Genomic DNA, 18,564 nt, shown 5'->3' with positions numbered 1-18,564 from the left:
TGCCAATCTAGACGCTCTTTTCCGCAAATGCTTTTAACGGAAAAACTTTTCTGTTAAAAGCATTTGCGGAAAATCATGCCAGTCTAGACGTAGCCATTGGTATCAACACCCTTCCAATAATGGGAACATACTAACCCAGGTTCAGGACGACAGCACGATGGATAGTGGTATTTTGATTGAACCAACATGTACAAAGTAATGGGTGGCACACCCAGGTACATCAGATGTTAGCATCCTCGTTTGTGTGTAAAGATGTATTTTAAGGGGGGCGGCCTTGTCTAGCCTAGGGCTCAGTGGAAAGTCCCACTACTGACTGAGCTGAGTCCATTGCAACAAGCACACATCCTATCATAACTGTGGACATCTGATCCAGGGAACTGGGACGCTGCTTCATTGACAAACCTGGCCTGGTGTTTCTTGTCTGATTTTGTGTCATGGGTTTGCCTGGGGTCTGCTATGCTGGCTATATGCTCAGAGCGTGGGCAGCACACAGCAGGAGCACATGCATACAGCCAAATGTCTGATAACAGCTAACGGAGCAGTACTCCGGTGGTGAGGACTGATAATCCCTATCAACAGTTAACAACCTTTGACATTGTTAATTTGTTACGGGCTCAGGATAGAAAGACACCAGCTTCCATCAAAGATTTGTGGGTGTGAGGCCTATGTCATGAAATCAGCCTCCCTGTCTGATAAAATGAGATGCAAAGTTATGATCTAAACAGAAAGGAATAAGTACCCCACTGAGAATTCAGATTATGCCAGTCATTTATTTTGCATTATGGTATTTAGAACACAACACAAATGGACCTGTCACCTCTGCTTTGATGGATCTGCCCATTATGTCCTGTAGTAACTGCAGTGGTCTGTTACTGTTCCTAAAAACCTACATTGGTAACTAAGTTGTGCTTGATTATGCATGTCAGGGTGCTCATTTCACTCAACTGCTTAGGCTTTGTATGACAGATGTGCAAAGGGGCACTGTAGGCTCACACGTTCGCTGCACGTCATATTGCTTAGAGATGTTGAGTCATACAAAAAGACTGCTGCACTCAGCAAAGCATTAACATCTATTTCTGACCAACACCTTGATTTTACATAAATTCTACTCCTGTAGCAGTCCCTGAAATAAAATGTTTCTGCAGGGTCTTTAAGGCCATTCCAGCACTATTGTGCAGTGTGGTCCAAACACTCAAATCTAGTCTAGCTGCACAGTGGAGGGAACAGGCACTTACGGTCAGAGAGGAACCGTGGCCCAGCTGGGAATAACCCTAGAGCGGACTCCTGTTCTTGCTTTAATCACTAGAAAAGCAGATCACTTCAGGAAACTATGGCCCAACGAAAGGACTATTTCACCTACTTGAAGATGGTCTTGCTTAATGCATTGTGTTCAGTGAAGGCTGAATAAGTTTTATATTTCACCCTCAAATTCTTATTCTGACAATGGATAACTGAGCATGTTAAGCATCAGAAACAAACTATGTTTGAGAGATGTAATGCACTCTAAGGCACAATTGTTTGAACAGCCCATCTACTGTACTGAATTTTACATTTCAGAGCACAAGACATTTAATTCTATGATGGAGTCTTCTCTGGTTTCCTTATTGGTCTGGAGAATGAATTATCTTATTCCTCAAAGTAGCCTCCATTCCAGCCTGAACCCCCTTGGTTTAGCTGTGAAGAGTTCTTGTTTGCCACTTGCATACTACTTTGTCTGGCAGCCCACACTCCATAACAGCCTGGAGCTGCAGCCTGTTACTGTTGTGCTGCATGAAACCCATCTGAAACTGTCTTGTGCGTCTCCCTCTCTCTTTCTTCTTTCTCAAACCCCGAACAACAGATGGATCTGCCCTTGGGGTACTGGGCGCAGCATCTTCGCATCTCTTGGAGCACAGCCTTGCATCTAGCCTCCTGATAGTTGTTGGCTGTAAAATAAAAGAATGGAGATGCTAATCCTGCACTAGGGAGGAAACTACATGAACAAGGGGGTTCATCTAACCCAGTTACGTTTTTTCCATTGTGGATCTCTGCTGAAAAATAAATTAAACCCGGAAGGAGAATGTTTTAAGAATTCTGGACAAGTGGAGAAAGCAGCATTTTTCTTCTTCAAAGTTTCAAAGCTCTACTAAGTGAATGTTCAGTTGACACTTCTGAAAGAACAGCCCTAATGTTTTGTTCAGAGTTACAAACATTTCTGTTATGAACATTCCCGAGGAGTACGGGGAGTTTAGCACAGAGGCCTGCAGGCGTCTCCCCCACTACTTCCATTGGCTGGAGATCATGGCCAGGGGGAGCAGTGGAGACAGTGCCTGTAAGCACAAGGTGGCACAGAGCCACCTGTACCCTGCCCCCGGGAGCCGCACCAGGTAAGTGCCCCAATCCTCTGCCCCCTCCTCCACCCTACCTCCTTCCCACCCAGACCCCACACTCTCACCTTGCTCCTGCACCTGTCCACCCAGACCCCAACTTCCACCACCAGCCTGTTCTCTGGCAGCCCCCTCCTGCACATTGATCCTTTCATTTTGACCCCACCCAGAGCCAGGGGGAAGAGGGGAGGGCACAAAAATCTCCTAGATCCAAGCCCCCAAAAGAATTAATCCGGCCCTGGGGGGAATCTTGGCACTCCCCAGAGCAGCTGGAGTGCGAGGGGAACTCTGGTGCCCAAGTGGTACGGGTGGGGTAAGCATCTTTCTTTCTGCCATGTCAGTGACAGGTTTTGTTTTTTGTTTGCTTCTTGCTTGTGCGTGGCCCCAATTGATTTTTCTGTGGGCCAGTGGCTCCTGACCCAGAAAAGGTTCCCTGTCCTGTTCTACATACTGTCTTCCCCATCTAAAAGGGGGACCTCTCCTGGTGTCTGTGACTACACACATAGGGGCAATTTCATCACCCGCGTGGCCTGATCCTATCTCAGAAAATTGGAAGTATTACTTTCGTCACAGCTGGCCTGAGGAGGCAACAGTCCTAAAGCCTCTCCTGCATTTTCCTCTCTAGCTGGGGACTCACCCTGTTAGCCAAGAGAAGTAGGCATTTAAGTAGATATTCCTAGACTGAAAATAGGTGCTAGCTGCCACAAGGCTTGCTGGCCTGGCATGAGCACTGAGTCACGCCAGAAGCACCTGTTGAAACAGCATATAAACCCTTGGTATGATACACTGTGTGTACGCCCCATGCTTGTTATTTTCAAAGGAAGTTTGGAGCATTCGGCATAGGCACTAGATGCCCAAGGGATTAATGTAGGCCATTGCTAGCCCCCTGTGCCATATAGGCACAAGTAGGAACCGTTTCTTTTGCTTGTGTCTGCAAGGTATGGTCATTGTCAATTGCCCAGTTTTCTTTGCCAAGTGTGAGTAATGCCACCATCGCAAATACAAGTTAATGCAAACTTTACCCCACACTTTATCATCACTGCTTCTCTCTCCAGACATACAGAGAAGTACTGTCCTTTATTGTAACAAACTCTTCGGTCATACAGTAGTGGAGTCCAGTTACACTAAATCAAAGGCAATGTGGGGATATTTAAATCTGATTTTATACCTGCCTTACATTTGCCACTAAGTCATTTTGTGTCCTTGCCATCTTCCTTTTGCCAGACAGAAAGGGGGATGGGGCTAAATATAAAAACTAAAAACCTTCCCCCCACCCCTCCCCCCCAAAAAAGATTGCACATAGTACCTTGCAAGCATTTCTGTATTTCACAGGCTTGTTTCTGGCAGGGATCCTTCAGGGGCATATCCACAGAACTAGAATGACAGAAAATGTTACTGTACAAACAGTGGGGCATGGGTTTTCTCTAGGGGCTAAGGCTTTAGACCCTACGGAGCTCTGTTTTCCTGCTCGTGCACCCTCCTCACAATGGATAACTGGTCCCCATTCAAAGGTAGTCTGCTCCTTTAGGATTACTGCGAGATATACAAAAAATCCCTTATCCCCACAGGCTAACCACAGAGCCTTCACCCTATTCTCGTCCTCCACTGGCCCAGCGGGCAAGAGTGCTTTACAAACCCTAGAATGTCACTGGGGACAGCTAAAGTTAGGCAAGGAATGAAAAATGGATGATGGGTAATCTTAAAGGCCTCATCTTGTAAAACCTGAAGATGGTCAAATCTAATGCTCACCCTCACTGAATCTGAAGGATGCTTAAATGAACATGGCTGTTTAACAGTTCAATTCAGGTAAAGTGTATTATGCTCAAACAACTCCTGATGTACCAGCATTGCTGCAGTGAGTGGCACTGCTAGGACACAGCATGTGTCATAGAACTGCCTGTGGAGAAGGAATTATAAACAAAAGCGTTTTGTGTGACCCTAAAAAAGTATGCCTCTTTTTAAGGAAATGTTTTGGCAATTGGTAGATTAAAAGAGCTGAGCAAAAAATGCTGCAGGCAACCCTATTGGATTCAAGCCTTCTTAAAACAAGGCTTTGGACGCCAAATGTAACCTGACTGCCATCATGACACTTTGAGATCAAAAGGAAAGCAGACACAGAGGGGGGTCAGTAGCTGTATGGGAGACGCCAAAGAAAATGCCGATGCTGCAGGAAGCAGTGTTGGACCATCACTCTTCCAGTTGAGCCACCATTAAGCCAAAGTCCCCAGCCAGTACTAGGGGATGCTGAGGTGCTGTCTTGTGGAGAGGACACTCATGGTCATTAACAATCCTACGGCGCTTTGCAAAACAGATGGGGCATTGGCCCCAGTATCCTGGCCAAACTCCCGTCAGGGAAATTACATTCTGCCTACCTAAAACTGCCCCTTGCAGTTTCAACTGGACATGATAGTCTTCGTCACTGCCTGTCCTAAACTCTTGTGTGGTGCTGCTGTGTGCTGTTAAGCAGCTGCCACCTCCCACCTCAGCGGTGGGAGAATCATCTATTGTACAAAACAAACAGGGACATCTTCCAAGAGTCACCGCTCCTGAAAGACAAAAATTCATATTAAAGGACCACCACAGATAGTTAAAGAAGAGTAAGAGACAGGGGAAATGGCAACACTTACCAGGTTAATCACCAGGCATGAGTCTAAGCAGCAGCTCTTCAACTCCCCCAATCTGTAAAAGACAAGTTCAGAACCCTAAACCACTGTGGCAAAGAGCTAATATACCTCTATACAAATAATAAGCCTTTGCCCTTCTACAGAGCCTTTCCTCAAGGACTTCACCAACACGACTGACTCAGGCCTGCCACCAGCCTTACCATTAGGTGGTGCTGTATCTGCCAAACACGAGAGTTACTGTCCCTGTACCGCTCGCCCTCGGAAAGCTGCCACATGTGAGGCAGCTGTGATGGGGGAAGTTGGCTGGGTCGCAACGCCTCACCCAGGGGAACCCGAACTCGTTGAATCCGGGCCCTCAGGGTGCCTGCCTCCTAGGGGAAAGAACACAAGAGAAGACTAGTTATTTATTAGCAATGCAGTAAAGATATCCACAATATCAGAACTCTGATCACTGAGAAGCTTGAAAGTCACTTGCCTCTTCCACAGCCACGAGCCATGTTTTACGGCGTTCATCACAGTAGACGCCTACCCGTCGCACCCACAGATGGATGGGCGGAGCCCCGGCGTCCCCTCCTTCTGCCATTCCCTCAACCATGTGTTAGGACACTTCCACTAGGCATGCAGCATCAACACACAGGACACACGCATGTTTCCCCTCAGTTCTGAACAAATTCATGGAGCAAACTGTTAGGCCTGAAAACTACCTGGGTTCAAAGACGCCATTATGTGCTCGCAAAGAGTCACTAGCAATATACCCAAAAGTCAATGCAGGAAGCTCGGAAGATATCCAAATGTCATGAAATGCTCACACTTTGGGGCATACATGGCTGTTCATAGTTTGCAAGGTTTGGGATGAAAGGCGCTATATAACCATCATTGTATCTCTTTACAATCAGTGATACTTTTTCTATTAATAGTTGTAGTGAAGAAACAGGCATTGTGCACACAATATATTATTTTACAAAGTGTCTTTAAACAAGAGTCCAGAGCCAGTGGTGTTCATGCTCCCAAAGGCAGGTCTGGCAACCAACAAGAGGCGAAAGTAGCTTAGAAAGAGCCAGCATCGTTCCAGAAACAATCCTGCCTATACAGCATACAGCTCTGCAGGTCATCCGCACTTGTAGTGCTACCACTCGCAATCATCAGATCTCTGTCAAAGGCTGGGAGAGCTGCCCATTTACAAGCTTCTTGTGAATAGCCATTACTACTTTGTGCATTTCAGATCTTAGCTCCTAATTTGAAGGGTTGTCAATACCAGTGTGGGCAACAGAACGTTAGTCACTGAGGTGGCTTTTTCTTTAGGATTCTTGTTTAACAGCAAGTTTATCAGCCCACTGAAGACTGGTTAGCATATTGAAGGTCAAGAAAGTGACTCTTTAGAACTACATGAGGCAACCAAAACAGTGTATTCTTAGTTCTATTTTTAATGTGGAGGAAAAGAATTAAGAACTAATCAGTGTAACGCCTTCTGGATATAAACCAGAAGCAATTTCCCAGTGAAATACTGTGATCTCACCCAGAAAACTTGTGGGTGTACACGGCAAACATTGCATGTAAGTAAGCAAATCTGGGTACAAACAAATGAGAGAAGTGTTCAGTGAAAGAAAACATTAACTGTCTCTATGCAACATATGAGGGATAATACAGTCCCTTGCTATCCAGGTCACCTCAGAAATACTAAATGAATTGGAGCATTGGCACTTCAAGGAAATCAGGAATGAAGTCATTCAACATGAGGCCTGGTCGAACAATCTCTAAAGGATACGGTGGTATTGCTAGCACACCGTTCATGTTCATTCTGGAAGATCACAAGGCGTTTTACAGAATTGAACTGATTCACAGAAATGCGCAGAAATCACTTTGTCCAACACTGATATGTGGAAACGACCACGGTACACCTAAGTCAGTAGAACATAATTATCCAAGTTGGAATCTGGCCAGGATACTACTGCCTTACTCCATAATGACCACAAGTGCTCAAGAGCTTGATTTTATATGTCAGTTGAAAGACAGAACCTCCAATAGCATGGTTCCCCCACTACCACATTGGGGTATCAGTTCAGTTCACTACTGACTGACATGATTGGACCACCAGCTCTACTTCCTACAGCATCTGGGTTTTCCTTGGTGGGCTATCATCTAAGTACTGATTCATTTAGATCACAGCAGAAGGTAATGTGACTGCAACATCTGCAAAGTCTACAAATAAAACTCTGGTCATCTGAAGAAGTGGGCTGTGCCCATGAAAGCTCATAATACCAGCTACGTGTTTTGTTAGCCTATAAAGTGCTACCAGACCATTTGTTGTTTTTTAAGTTTACAAATATTAGATTATGCTTGGAATTAAAAAATAAAGATTAATATTTATTTGGTATGATTGTGGTGCTAGTGGAAGGTACAGAATGGGAAATAGCTGTGCAAGTTTCCCTTTTAGTCTGGGAGTGTAATAAAGTAAAAACTCATTGGCTGTGCCTAAACTGGCCAGTTTTTCCAGAAAATCAGCCACTTTTCCGGAAAAACTTGCCAGCTGTCTACACTGGTCGCTTGAATTTCCGCAAAAGCACTGACCTCCTATTGAAATCAGTGCTTTTTGCGGAAATACTATGCTGCTCCCGTTTGGGCAAAAGTCCTTTTGCGCAAAACTTTTGCCAGTGTAGACAGCTCAGATTTGTTTTCCGCAAAAAAGCCCCGATCGCGAAAATGGCAATCAGGGCTTTTTTGCGCAAAAGTGATTTTGTGGAAAAGCGTCCGTGCCAATCTAGACGCTCTTTTCTGAAAATGCTTTTAACGGAAAACTTTTCTGTTAAAAGCATTTTCGGAAAATCATGCCAGTCTAGACATAGCCATTCTGTGGGCAAGTTAGTGACAGAGAAGTGCCAGTTGATTGGTACCTTTCTATCTTCTTGCCCACAGACTTGCACTTGCTTCCAGACTGTTTACTGGCCCACAAATGTGCTCTTACCCCGCCCAGAATTCCATAGGTTAATTCAGTCTCCATGGCCCACTGAGTCCTGGCCCTCTTGTATGAGACTGCCAACAAGATGCCAAATTAGAGATAGCTGTGGTCTTGAGGACGTGGATATCTGTCAACCGGAATTGGAGTAAGAAATGTTTTTCTTTAAAAACGAGAAAGCAAACACAGGAGAGAAACATGTACGTAATCTGAAAAAAGTAAAGAGCAGGAAAATTCATACCTAAAACCTTGAAAATAACTTGGAGAGAAAACATACAAAACTCTAATCTTGATTCTACTGAGAAGGCAAACAGCTTACAGCAGCAGAAAGGAGACTTAAGGTTACTTACTATTTATTTTACAATATGAGAACTCTTCCTTATTTTCTGCAGTTTGATCCCATATTGTTCCACATTCTAAATGGAATCATTACCCAGTCTGATATTTGCAGAATTAATGAACTGATCTGTCATCATTGATCCTACGTCCTAATCAATATGTTTGCAGAAAGGAGTGCAGATGTTCAGCCCATCTCAGTATCAGGCCGTTGAAGTTTAAAGGAGTCCCCGGGCACTGGCAGCTTTCATGGAAATGGCTGGTAGGAGGTCTAGCCCGTGTGACAAACACAATGTATCAGCCCTTCAGATGGGTTCGGTCCCGAGTCTACAAGGGGGCACCCCGGCTGCATCTCAGAGGTTGCCAGGGCTACAGTGCACGGGGGCTAAGCGCTCTGTGCCGTGCGACACTGCGAGTGCTTAGCTGCAGCGCCGGGCCAGGGGCTGTCGGGTGCTGCCCCGCCGGCCTGAGCCGCCTGCCCCCGCGGGAGCCCTGCGCTGCCCGGGCCGTGCTAAGGGCAGGCCAGCGCCGCCTGCGCACAACCAGGCCGGGGCTCGGCCCTGCCCCGGCGGAGCCACCGGGACCCCGGCTGCGCCGCCCGAGCCACCTACCTGCGGCCCCGGCCGGGCCCCGGCCGCCAGCGCTCGCCGCTCCAGCCCAGCCCCTGCCCTCCGCAGCCGCGGGCACTTCGGGCTCCGGAACCGAACCGCCTCGGCGCCGGCGCGTGGCCGGGCTCTTCCGACAGCCGGACCGGAAGTGCCCCGGCCCTAGCGCTTGGCTGCGCTGCCATTGGCCAGGGCGCACCAGCTCTTGGGGGCGCGTGCCCCGCGCTTCCGGGCTGGGGGCGGCGCTCCAAGATGGCGGTGCAGGCGGTGCACCTGGAGGCCGACGCCTTCCTGGTGTGTCTCAACCACGCGCTGAGCACTGAGAAGGAGGAGGTCATGGGGCTCTGCATCGGGGAGGTACCAGCCCCCCCCGTGCGGTCCGGGCCCCGCCCCCTCCCCCCCCTCCCCCTCCCCCCCCCCCCGTGCGGTCCGGGCCCCGCCCCCGCCCCCCCCGTGCGGTCCGGGCCCCGCCCTTTCCTTCACCCCCCCCCCCCCCGGACCGGCCCCGCCCCCGCCCCCCGCCCCCCCCCCCCCGTGCGGTCCGGGCCCCGCCCTTTCCTTCACCCCCTCCCCCCCCCCCCCCGTGCGGACCGGGCCCCGCCCTTCCTCCCCCCCCCCCCCGTGCGGTCCGGGCCCCGCCCTCTCCTTCACCCTCCCCCCCCCCCCCCGTGCGGACCGGGCCCCGCCCTCTCCTTCACCCTCCCCCCCCCCCCCGTGCGGACCGGGCCCCGCCCTCTCCTTCACCCCCCCCGCGCGGACCGGGCCCCGCCCTCTCCTTCACCCCCCCCCCCCCCCCCGTGCGGACCGGCCCCCTTCCCTCTCCTCCCCCCCCCCCGTGCGGTCCGGGCTCCGCCACCTCTGCTGGGGTGTCAGGCTCCACCCCCCCAGTATGGACCAGGGAATGGCATATGCCTATAAGCGAGGGACACAGTTCTGGGGCCTCTGATATTGGTAAGCTAATGTGCCCTGCCGGGGTGGGAGCCCACATTCCCTCTTCCAACCGAAAGCTCTGTGTCGGGAGGGAGGGTGCTTGTGAGTAGTCGCACACCTCGCATAGGACATTTGGGTGCTGCGAGCAGGTGAGTGTGCAGATGTCCTCTGTTCTATGAGGTAGTCGCTCCCCAGGTTGGTGATGCATGGAAATGAACATTAGCTCTTCTCTGTTCTGAGGCTTTGCTTTAATAGTTGAGGGACAGCACAGAATTGGGGGATGGGTGACGAAATGCTAACTGATTAGGTGTGTGCTCTGGATGCAGCATTGACTACTGTTTGTTTGAGCACTAGCATTAATGGGCAGGGAAGGGGAATGTGCAGAGTTTAGCCAACAGGGACCATTGCTGCATGTTCGAAGTCAAAGCAGCAGGTGAGCATCTGGCCTTCAGGAAAGGGCATGACTTGGGGGCACCTGTGTGTTTTGATTTGACAAGTAGACTTAGTTTCTGAGCAGTGGGGTGTTTAGTAGACTTCTCATGCTCTGATCAACCCTAAAAGCATCATATGCAAAAAAAAGTGTGTGATGAAGCTATGCACAAAAAGCAAACCTGCTATTTTCTTGAGTGAACCTGATTGTCACGGAAGTGAAGACTTAATAGCAATGACCAAAGCTGGCATAGCATAGACATATTCTGTATAAACATTTAAAAGAACATCTCTGTAACATGTGCCTCGCTTTTCTCCAAGTCTACAATGGACTACTCCTGTCTTGGCTCTCTTTTCAGCAATCAGCCACTTTTGCCAATTCTGCTCTGAGATTGCTGTGACACCCTCAACTCATAATTTTCAAGAATTTTAAATTCATGGTTTCTGAAATGAAAACCTAGGAAAAACAACCCACTTGTCCCTATGTTTTAAGAGAAAGTGTGTGTGTGGGGGGGGGGGGAGGCGGGTTGGTAAAGACGTGGTAGCAGTGCCGTCACTGGGAAGCTGGTTCACTGAGAAAGAAGTGAGTGACTCTTCCTCCTCATTTATTATTAGGTTGATACCAGTAGAATTGTTCATATTCATTCTGTGATCATCCTGCGCCGTTCAGATAAGAGGAAAGATCGAGTGGAGATTTCTCCGGAGCAGCTTTCAGCTGCTTCTACTGAAGCAGAGATATCCTTTTACAGCGACTGTAGCCAGAAAGGGCTGTGGTCATTAGGAAGTTTAACAACAAGATTTCTAGACCTCAAATCCTTTTGATTTCAGTACCACACTTGAATTATTGTAGTTAAAATAAAGTTGCCTTCTGCCTTTTCACTTTCACTTTAAGAGGCTGTGCTTCAGTTCTCCGTTGCTGCAGTCTTTTTTTCCCCCTTTTTGAATGATGTGATGGCACCATATTGTAATTACCCTTTGTTCTTGATCATGTGGTTTTGTCACAAATATAGTCAATGGTTCAGTTTAATATGAATAGAGAAAATGTTCTGGAGGAAGCAAATTGACATGTAGTCTAACATCCAAAACATTATAGCTAATTCCTGGAGTTTTCCTTTAAGACTGCCTTTGTATTTTGAAGAAAGCTCACTTTTCCCTTTTAGAATTGGCAAATGCAGCAAGAAAACTTCATGGAAAATTAAAGGTTAATAGGCTTGTATTTTCACTTTTAGTGTATTTGAAAGTTCCCCTCGTAGAGAAGCCCTTTTGAAGTGCAATCTTTGTAATGACCGGAGTCTGATTCTTTGGGTACTTTTCTAGCATCTGTTGTTTTATTTCTGTATACACATGCACATTGCTTCTGTTCACCCTCATAGATGTAACTCTTCCTTGAAGTGGTTCATTGGTTGCCACAAGGGAGATCATACCAGCAAACACCATCACCAGTTCTTCTTTTTAATGCATTAGTATAAAATTATCCCTTAAATGCTTGTTTGAATTCTGCCACGTGCTTATTATTTAACTTGTACAAGGGATCTGTAGTCTCTTCTGCTGTCTCGCTGTTTTGAAAGCACCTTGACTGACACACAGGTTGGCTGAGATGACAGGACGTCCCATGAGAGTTGTGGGCTGGTATCATTCTCATCCACACATAACTGTCTGGCCATCTCATGTAGGTAAGGAGTGTCAGCCCAGAGGTTCATATGGATATGTGCTTTATTGTGCGTCTCATTTCTTTTCTTGTTAAATGATGCTTTTAGACTTTTTAATTTTCCCCTACCTTCAAATGATCTAAAATGGGAAGTCCTCTGGATTTGGAAGGTAGTCAGTCTGTTCTCATAGGTGTTCTTCAAGACTGGAAGGTCAGAGCTGCAACCAGAAACACAAGAAACCGAAAGAGATACTCAAAGCTCTTGGATGTCTTTTTTTTCCCCTAGTTGTAGAGTAGAACCTCAGGGTTTCCAACATCTTGGGAATGAAGATTATTTGTACCTCTGAGATGTTCATAATTATACCTTCTTGGGTGTATGGTTGCAGCTTTGTTCTGCCTGTCTAGATACATGTTATCAGGTGGATGTTTTACTTCATTATTTCTTATTGCAATTTTTATAGATGGGTTTTAAAGCTAGAATCCTAGCATTTTAGTGTTGCTTTGTATTTGTCCAGTTACTGGAAATTTTTAAATATTCCTTTAAAGTTGGGTGTTTTTGGGGACCTGGGGAGAGATTTTTTTAAAGAAACAAACAAAAAAAATCAAAATATCCATTTGACTAGGATGAAACTAGAGAGTGGCATCTGGGAAGGTGGCATGTCTTTGCCTGGTGCTTTTGGTGACTGGAATAGTCCTTCTCTGCTTAGCAGCCGCTTGTTTATTTTGTTCTTATTCATGCCTTCAGATGTTCGCACTCAAGCCATGTATCAGATGATGGACCAGGGCTTTGTGGGGCTCATCTTTTCCTGTTTCATTGAGGACAAGAACACAAAGGTAGGCAACTTGTAAATAGAGAGAAGAAACCCTTCAAATACCAGTCTGAAGCTTCAGCTTTGATGCAGCGCTGAAGTTTTATACTTAATCCTGAATGGTATCTGCAATATGGGTTCACTCTGAAGCTGCGTCAGAGGCCTGCTGGAATGTGAGCAATATAAATGCAGCACAGATGTGAGCTAACCTGCAGGCTAGTTCAGTTACACACGTTCTAATATTCCTAATGTTGAATATATTTGTAACTGAATAAGCGTATAGCTGCTGAACATTTCAGCAGTTATATGGCTACACGCGAGGCAGTAGCCAGCTCCCCAGGAGCTGGTGTCCACTGGCTCCCACTTGTCATCCTGCTCTTGGGGAGTCAGCTGCTGTCCTGCTGCCTCTGTATCAGAGGCAGCAGTACAGGGTGGCATGTGACTCCCCAGGAGCTGGAACAAGAGCTATGTGGAGCCATGTGGGTTAACCGATAAGCTTATGCTTATCTCATACCCATTCACATGGCTACACTCTTACATCCCTATTCAGTGCTACAGTTTAATGTTGGTAGAGAAGATATTCTGAAGGAAGCAAACGTGTTTAACTCCAATTTATAACTGGCAAATGTAGCAAGAAAACCTGATGGAAAATGATAGGTTAATAGGTTTATGTTTACAGGGTTGGTAGGACCAGACAGTGATTATGGTGTGCTCATGAGGGCATAAAGAAGGTAACTTTCTGCACCACAATAACACGTTCCATTCAGCATAGGCTTATGTTCTCCTGTGTTTCAGGCTTGTTGTATCTAACTATTTCAGAGTATTTTATCTAACATCACTGTCCCCTGTGAGAGGCATACTGGGACAAGATGGGAAGGAAATGTCTTTAACCAGCTTTTCCCGGCTTTTGTTGGTTTAATCAGATGATTCTGATTTAAAAGTTTTATGTTCTAGTTAAGAGTCGGTAGTGGGTGACTTACTATTTGTTTCTTATGAATTTTTGCCTCTTGCCTCACCAAGAAATGGTACATTTGAACCCATCCGGAAAAGCATTATGGGTTGCACCTCTGAAAATCGGCACTCTTTGGTCTAGCAATGCCACGGATGCTCCTGTACCAGAGAGCCTTAGAGCCTAATGGCAGGAGGGCCACCAGCCCAGCTGGGAACAGTGGGGCCAGAGGAGCCCCACAGCAGTGCTGGGCCAGAGAATCTGGGCAGACTATGGCAGCACAGGGCTGGGGAATTCCAGGCACCTGCGGCAGTGCAGAGTTGGGGGCCGGAGAAGCCCAGCTGCCTATGTCAGCGCAGGGCTGGGGAAATCTGGCGCCACACAGCAGTGCGGGCCAGGGCCAGAGAACTTCAGCTGCCAAAAGCAGTCTGGGGCCGGCAGCAGCAGAGTAGAGGAGAGGCCGGGGGGCTGGCTGGCTCGTGGCAGTGGACATCTCCCCTGGCCTGTCAAAGTCTGTCCTTCGGGACGGGTCAGGTCCTGACCAAGCCAACCAGGGAGGTCCAACCTGTATTTGAAAGTTGGGATTTTAGGTGCGCTCTCATTCACATAGTCTGGTGTTTGTTTCTGCTGATTCTTCTAGACGGGCCGGATACTCTACACCTGCTTCCAGTCAATTCAGGCTCAGAAGAGCTCCGAGTAAGTACTGTCTGAAAAGATTTAAGTCAGTGATCAGTCTCCTTTTTATCCTCCGCTTTCTTTGGTTAACTTGAACAATTACTGATAAGCTTGAACAACCAATGGGCTGGTAGCACTTTGCAGACTAACAAAACATGTCGATGGTATCATGAGCTTTCGTGGGCACCGCCCACTTCTTCAGATGACCGGAGTTGTGAGTTTAGGATGTGCAGACCCAAAATATATAGGGGAGAAGGGGGAAGGCGGGGAAAAAAAAGGAAAGGGGTGAGAAACAAGGAGCAGAGGGTATGAAAATATCAAAGGGAAAAACAAGTCGGCAGAACTGGTAACCTATAAGCACCTAAAGATTGGATAGTTAAAAGAAGCAGTTACGGATCATAGGATAGCAGTTAGATAGGAAGGATACTAACCCAAGAATCTACACAGACAAAGAGCTGTTAGCACCTTCATTGAATGTTAGGTTGATAATGTCCCAGCCATCCATTATCAGTGTGGGAATTACAATTCATCCACAATTTCAATTCTAACTCCTCTCTGTGTATTTGGCTTGTAGAATTGGTTTGTGACAAGATTACAGATGATCATCTGAACATAGAACTAAGTGTTGTGTTCATGCCAGTAATTATGGATGTCTACAGAAGGCCTCATTTCCTGCTTGAAAGTGGACACCTTTCTAAAGGGGAATCCAAGCCATAGGGCCCTCCATATTCATATGCTTATCAGGAGGTGTCCACAATGCTGACGTCTTAGCTCCTCTTTCCATTCATAAGCCAATGCAAACTGCTTCTCGTCTGTCAGGCCACACGACAAGCCATCCCAGCAGCACAGCTGTGGTGCTGTGACGGGGGGCAAGCCGTTCCTGCCAGATGGCAGTGCTGACTGTTGAAAGTAGCAGACCACAAGGGTAGGGGCGGTAACTTGCACGTCATCACCCTGCAGGTATGAGAGGATTGAAATTCCTATCCATGTGGTTCCCCATGACACCATTGGGAAAGTATGTCTGGAATCGGCGGTGGAGCTGCCCAAGATCTTGTGCCAGGAGGAGCAAGATGCATACAGGAGAATTCACAGGTATGGGTAGGGGCCGGGGCCGGGGTCGGGGTCACTTCCCTTCCATAGCACCCGAGGGGCTAGTTGATGACCGAGGCTTTCACAGTTAATAAGCTCGACCTTCATAGTCCTTTATCCTGAGCAGAGCCCACGTCTAGGAAGCAGACGGGTTAGTGACACCTGCTGCCATGAGAGACCTTGGAGCTAGCTCCCAGTCCTAACGGTTGGCTCTTCACCATATGTGCTTGTAGTCTGGCTAATGACTCCTGCTCCCTACGGTGCCTCTGCAGGGGGGCTAATTTCAAACAGCTGTTCCAAAATTTTCCTCTGTGAGCCCAGTGAGGCTGCACCTCCTTGCGAAGTGGGCTGTAGCTCAGGCCCCATGCCCAGAGGCTGGAGAAGCTACAGCTAGCAGCTCTCCCCCAGCACAGAAAAGAGCAAGGCGCCTGCATAGTATGATAGGCAATTGCATGGTCCTCTGATGATCCTAGTTCTCAAAATGGGTAGAGGTGAAAAAGGCTGGTCTGAAGGAAAGGGGTGTAGGAAATAAGACCACATGCTAATAAAATGCTCGTGCAAGCGGGACAGCAATTCTGTCTGTGGGTTCAGCATGAAGAATGCATGATACTCCTCGTAATACCTGGTTTGATATGGCGTGGTCAATGCAGTGGAATTCCCATTAAGTAAGGACGAGCAGTCCCCAAATGCCTGTGGTTCTAGACTTGTGGGTGGCTGTTTTCCATTATTCTGGATCACCTCACATTCTGTTCATGCTGCCTTGTCATCAGCTACGTTCTGTTCTTGCCTTTAGCCTCACCCATCTCGACTCTGTAACCAAGATTCACAATGGCTCAGGTAAGAGTTCCTCTGCTGGGAATAAGGATCTGGTCTTGGGAAATAGTCGTTCTGGGCCTGCCTCTAGAGGGCAGCAGATCTCCGTGTTTAGCTCTGTGGATTGTAACCCTGTGTTCACTTGGCAACCTTGGGCATTGAGCCAGCGTATGGCTTGATTATTCTGCCCAAATTTAGCCTTCTGTTTTGATCTTGCTGTGTAACTCCTGTCTTGCTCTGCAGCTTGGCTGACCTCCGAGAGCTCCCTTCAAGCTTGGCCACTCTTATAATGGGGCTAGGGAAGTTCAAATTATTCGTTAACTTTCTGGCGTTTGGGGGGCTGGGGAACTGACTCTCAAATGGAATGAACTGGGTGGCCTCCTTCAGTTGATCCATTGGGTTTAAATGGTTGTAGAACTGGATGTGGCTATTGTAGCATGGCCTCATCGCAGAGTACTCCTGGAGGAATCTTGCCCCACAGCGGGGGTGCTGAATTCCTGCCCCCTGCAGATGTTTCACTTCCTAATGGGGAGTGAAAGAAATCTCCCCCAGTAGTTCAGGTGCCTTGTTTCGGGGGCCTGGAGCAGCCAATGGAAAGAGAAATCACTGCTGAGCCCCAGTCTCCCCTCCCTCTGAGCCGCAGCCACCTTCACCTGGGTCTCACTGCAGAGCCTCATTGCCCTTGCAGCTCTCCACAACCCCTGAGCTGCCTGGACTCTGATTGTCCCACAAAGAACCCTCTAACCCCACACCTGGATCATACCCCACTCAGCCCCGCCATGGCTGAACCTGCCTGCCCACCCCTGGCATGCCTGGTGCAGAGGGGCAGGGCCCCAGGATGTTTCTGGGTCAGGGTTGGGTTCAACCTCACGACTGAGGGGACCCTGCAGGGAGAGCTGCCACCTCCCTGTAGCCAGTGGTCTGTGATCCAGGGTGGCAGTTTAGTTGGTGGCACATTGTGCAGAATTTTCAAACGTTGGGGGCAGACAATTTTAGCAGAATTCCCTCCAGAGTAATGTTAGCGCCATGTTGGTCCAGAAATGAAAGAGCGTAAAGTGGGCTGTGGACATCTGGCGCTTCGGCATGCAAATTGCACCAGTGCCGGCTTCTGTACGCCATGGCTGGAAGTAGGCTGCTTTAGTCCCGTTCTCTTTAACTCTGATCTCTGCAGGATGGAGCAGTGTTCTACTGCAAGGAGGCCAATGGCGTATCTGACTTTGAGTGTAAAATAGAGGGTACCCTTCCCCCTATGGACAATGAAAAACAGCCAGTCTCCTGTAGCCTGTTTAGGTGTCTTTAGGGACATACAATAGAAAATGGCATGTAAAACTCAGGGCTAAATCAATTGTATACGTTTTCTCCCAACTCCCCCTCTGACTGGTAGCTGTTGTTTAACCCTTTCCTGTAAGGATCCAGGATGTCTCAGTGTGAAACACTGTGGTGAAACCTTTCAGTGTAAGCTTTGCAGTTCTGCCTCCTGGGGAAGAGAGTCTGCCTCCTCCGCTGCCATGTAGTTTTTGTCTTTTCCAGTGTTCACCAAAAATCTCTGCAGCCAGATGTCTGCCATCAGTGGCCCCCTCCTGCAGTGGCTGGAGGACAGGCTGGAGCAGAACAAACAGCGGGTACAGGAGCTGCAGCGGGAGAAAGTGGAGCTCATGGAAGAACTAGCTGCCCTGGAGTGAAGAGGAAACACCAGTCAATCGGATTGGACAGGCATGACGTGGCTGAAGTGGTTTGTCTTGCCTTCCTGTGACAGTGCTAGCTGTACATCTCTTCTCGCCAAGCGACTGCTCCAAGAGTCCTTCCACAAGTTGACTCACGTGCAAAGCCTTGTGCTACCAGTGTGAGAAGCTCACTCTCCAAGTGCACCACAGCACTGCACGGGCCAATCCGGCCACACCCCAGCTCTGGCAGGGGGATACGTAGTGATTATATTTGGTTCTTCTATCCCCTGTTGCTCATCACAGAACTGTTCCCCTTTTGTGTATTCTAGGAGCCTAGAACTAGAGGTCATGGGTGGGGTAATAGCTGCACTTCTACAGGTTGTGACTGTGCTAATTACATCAAGCAATTTGCTAATCCTGGTCAGACGGGGGAGTGCTGCCGGGCCTAAGATACTACCAATTCTGCCTCCATTTGGTAGCTCCAGCTCACAGGTAGTGGCTGATGTCTAGTAGCTGTGTGGCTTACTGATGGCCTACTCTTGCATGTGTGCAAGGTGGGGGTAGATGCAGCCAGGACATCTGTATTTCTAACCAAATAAAGAAACCCAAAGTGAGCAAGGAGGTTGGGTGATGCAGTCTGAGTGCTCTCCCTCTGTCCAGCGTCTCTTGCTGCT

The 18,564-nt window shown here is 48.1% G+C and overlaps 3 protein-coding genes across 7 annotated transcripts; 1 reads left to right on the top strand and 2 right to left on the bottom strand.

Annotated features, from left to right (window-relative positions):
• Positions 1–750: 750 nt before the first annotated feature.
• On the bottom strand, positions 751–9,022 carry CMC4 (C-X9-C motif containing 4). 3 transcript variants are annotated; one of them, XM_089781705.1, is made up of 4 exons: positions 8,891–9,022; positions 7,953–8,106; positions 3,673–3,740; positions 751–1,925 (listed from the first exon to the last, which is right to left on the bottom strand). In XM_089781705.1, the coding sequence occupies exons 2-4, from the start codon at positions 7,967–7,969 to the stop codon at positions 1,756–1,758; spliced, it is 255 nt and encodes an 84-aa protein (XP_089637831.1). In that variant the 5' UTR covers positions 7,970–8,106; positions 8,891–9,022; the 3' UTR covers positions 751–1,755. The 3 variants fall into 3 exon arrangements, with proteins under 3 accessions (XP_089637831.1, XP_075797383.1, XP_075797381.1); XM_075941268.2 differs by having other exon boundaries at positions 7,953–8,073; positions 8,891–9,006; XM_075941266.2 differs by lacking the exon at positions 7,953–8,106 and having other exon boundaries at positions 8,891–8,957.
• On the bottom strand, positions 3,673–7,641 carry MTCP1 (mature T cell proliferation 1). 2 transcript variants are annotated; one of them, XM_075941272.2, is made up of 4 exons: positions 5,466–7,641; positions 5,191–5,361; positions 4,994–5,045; positions 3,673–3,740 (listed from the first exon to the last, which is right to left on the bottom strand). In XM_075941272.2, exons 1-3 carry the CDS (start codon positions 5,583–5,585, stop codon positions 4,998–5,000), a joined length of 339 nt encoding a protein of 112 aa, XP_075797387.1. In that variant the 5' UTR covers positions 5,586–7,641; the 3' UTR covers positions 3,673–3,740; positions 4,994–4,997. The 2 variants fall into 2 exon arrangements, with proteins under 2 accessions (XP_075797387.1, XP_006111415.1); XM_006111353.5 differs by lacking the exon at positions 3,673–3,740 and adding an exon at positions 4,776–4,912 and having other exon boundaries at positions 5,466–7,639.
• A 23-nt stretch (positions 9,023–9,045) lies between the features above and the next one.
• Positions 9,046–18,513, top strand: BRCC3 (BRCA1/BRCA2-containing complex subunit 3). Of its 2 annotated transcripts, none has more exons than XM_089781703.1 (8): positions 9,046–9,178; positions 10,859–10,979; positions 11,830–11,916; positions 12,637–12,725; positions 14,290–14,345; positions 15,285–15,416; positions 16,207–16,250; positions 17,757–18,513. In XM_089781703.1, exons 1-8 carry the CDS (start codon positions 9,137–9,139, stop codon positions 17,906–17,908), a joined length of 723 nt encoding a protein of 240 aa, XP_089637829.1. In that variant the 5' UTR covers positions 9,046–9,136; the 3' UTR covers positions 17,909–18,513. The 2 variants fall into 2 exon arrangements, with proteins under 2 accessions (XP_089637829.1, XP_089637828.1); XM_089781702.1 differs by having other exon boundaries at positions 9,083–9,241.
• The last annotated feature ends 51 nt before the right edge of the window (positions 18,514–18,564 follow it).

Source organism: Pelodiscus sinensis, chromosome 13, assembly GCF_052426305.1.
Source record: "Pelodiscus sinensis isolate ZL-2025 chromosome 13, ASM5242630v1, whole genome shotgun sequence".
NCBI lineage: Eukaryota > Metazoa > Chordata > Testudines > Trionychidae > Pelodiscus > Pelodiscus sinensis.
The sequence above is the reverse complement of the archived record's forward strand: the minus strand, read 5'-3'. Positions and strand labels throughout refer to the sequence as shown.

Excerpts from the sequence above, each read along its gene's own strand:
- MTCP1 (XM_075941272.2), bottom strand. The coding sequence starts at position 5,585 with ATGGTTGAGGGAATGGCAGAAGGAGGGGACGCCGGGGCTCCGCCCATC. Across the intron at positions 5,362-5,465 it reads GGCTCGTGGCTGTGGAAGAG|GAGGCAGGCACCCTGAGGGC; the intron begins GCAAGTGACTTT and ends TCTTTCCCCTAG. Across the intron at positions 5,046-5,190 it reads AGATACAGCACCACCTAATG|ATTGGGGGAGTTGAAGAGCT; the intron begins GTAAGGCTGGTG and ends TGTCTTTTACAG.
- CMC4 (XM_089781705.1), bottom strand. Across the intron at positions 1,926-3,672 it reads AATACAGAAATGCTTGCAAG|CCAACAACTATCAGGAGGCT; the intron begins GTACTATGTGCA and ends TTTATTTTACAG.
- BRCC3 (XM_089781702.1), top strand. The coding sequence starts at position 9,137 with ATGGCGGTGCAGGCGGTGCACCTGGAGGCCGACGCCTTCCTGGTGTGT. Across the intron at positions 9,242-10,858 it reads TGGGGCTCTGCATCGGGGAG|GTTGATACCAGTAGAATTGT; the intron begins GTACCAGCCCCC and ends ATTTATTATTAG. Across the intron at positions 12,726-14,289 it reads TTGAGGACAAGAACACAAAG|ACGGGCCGGATACTCTACAC; the intron begins GTAGGCAACTTG and ends TGATTCTTCTAG.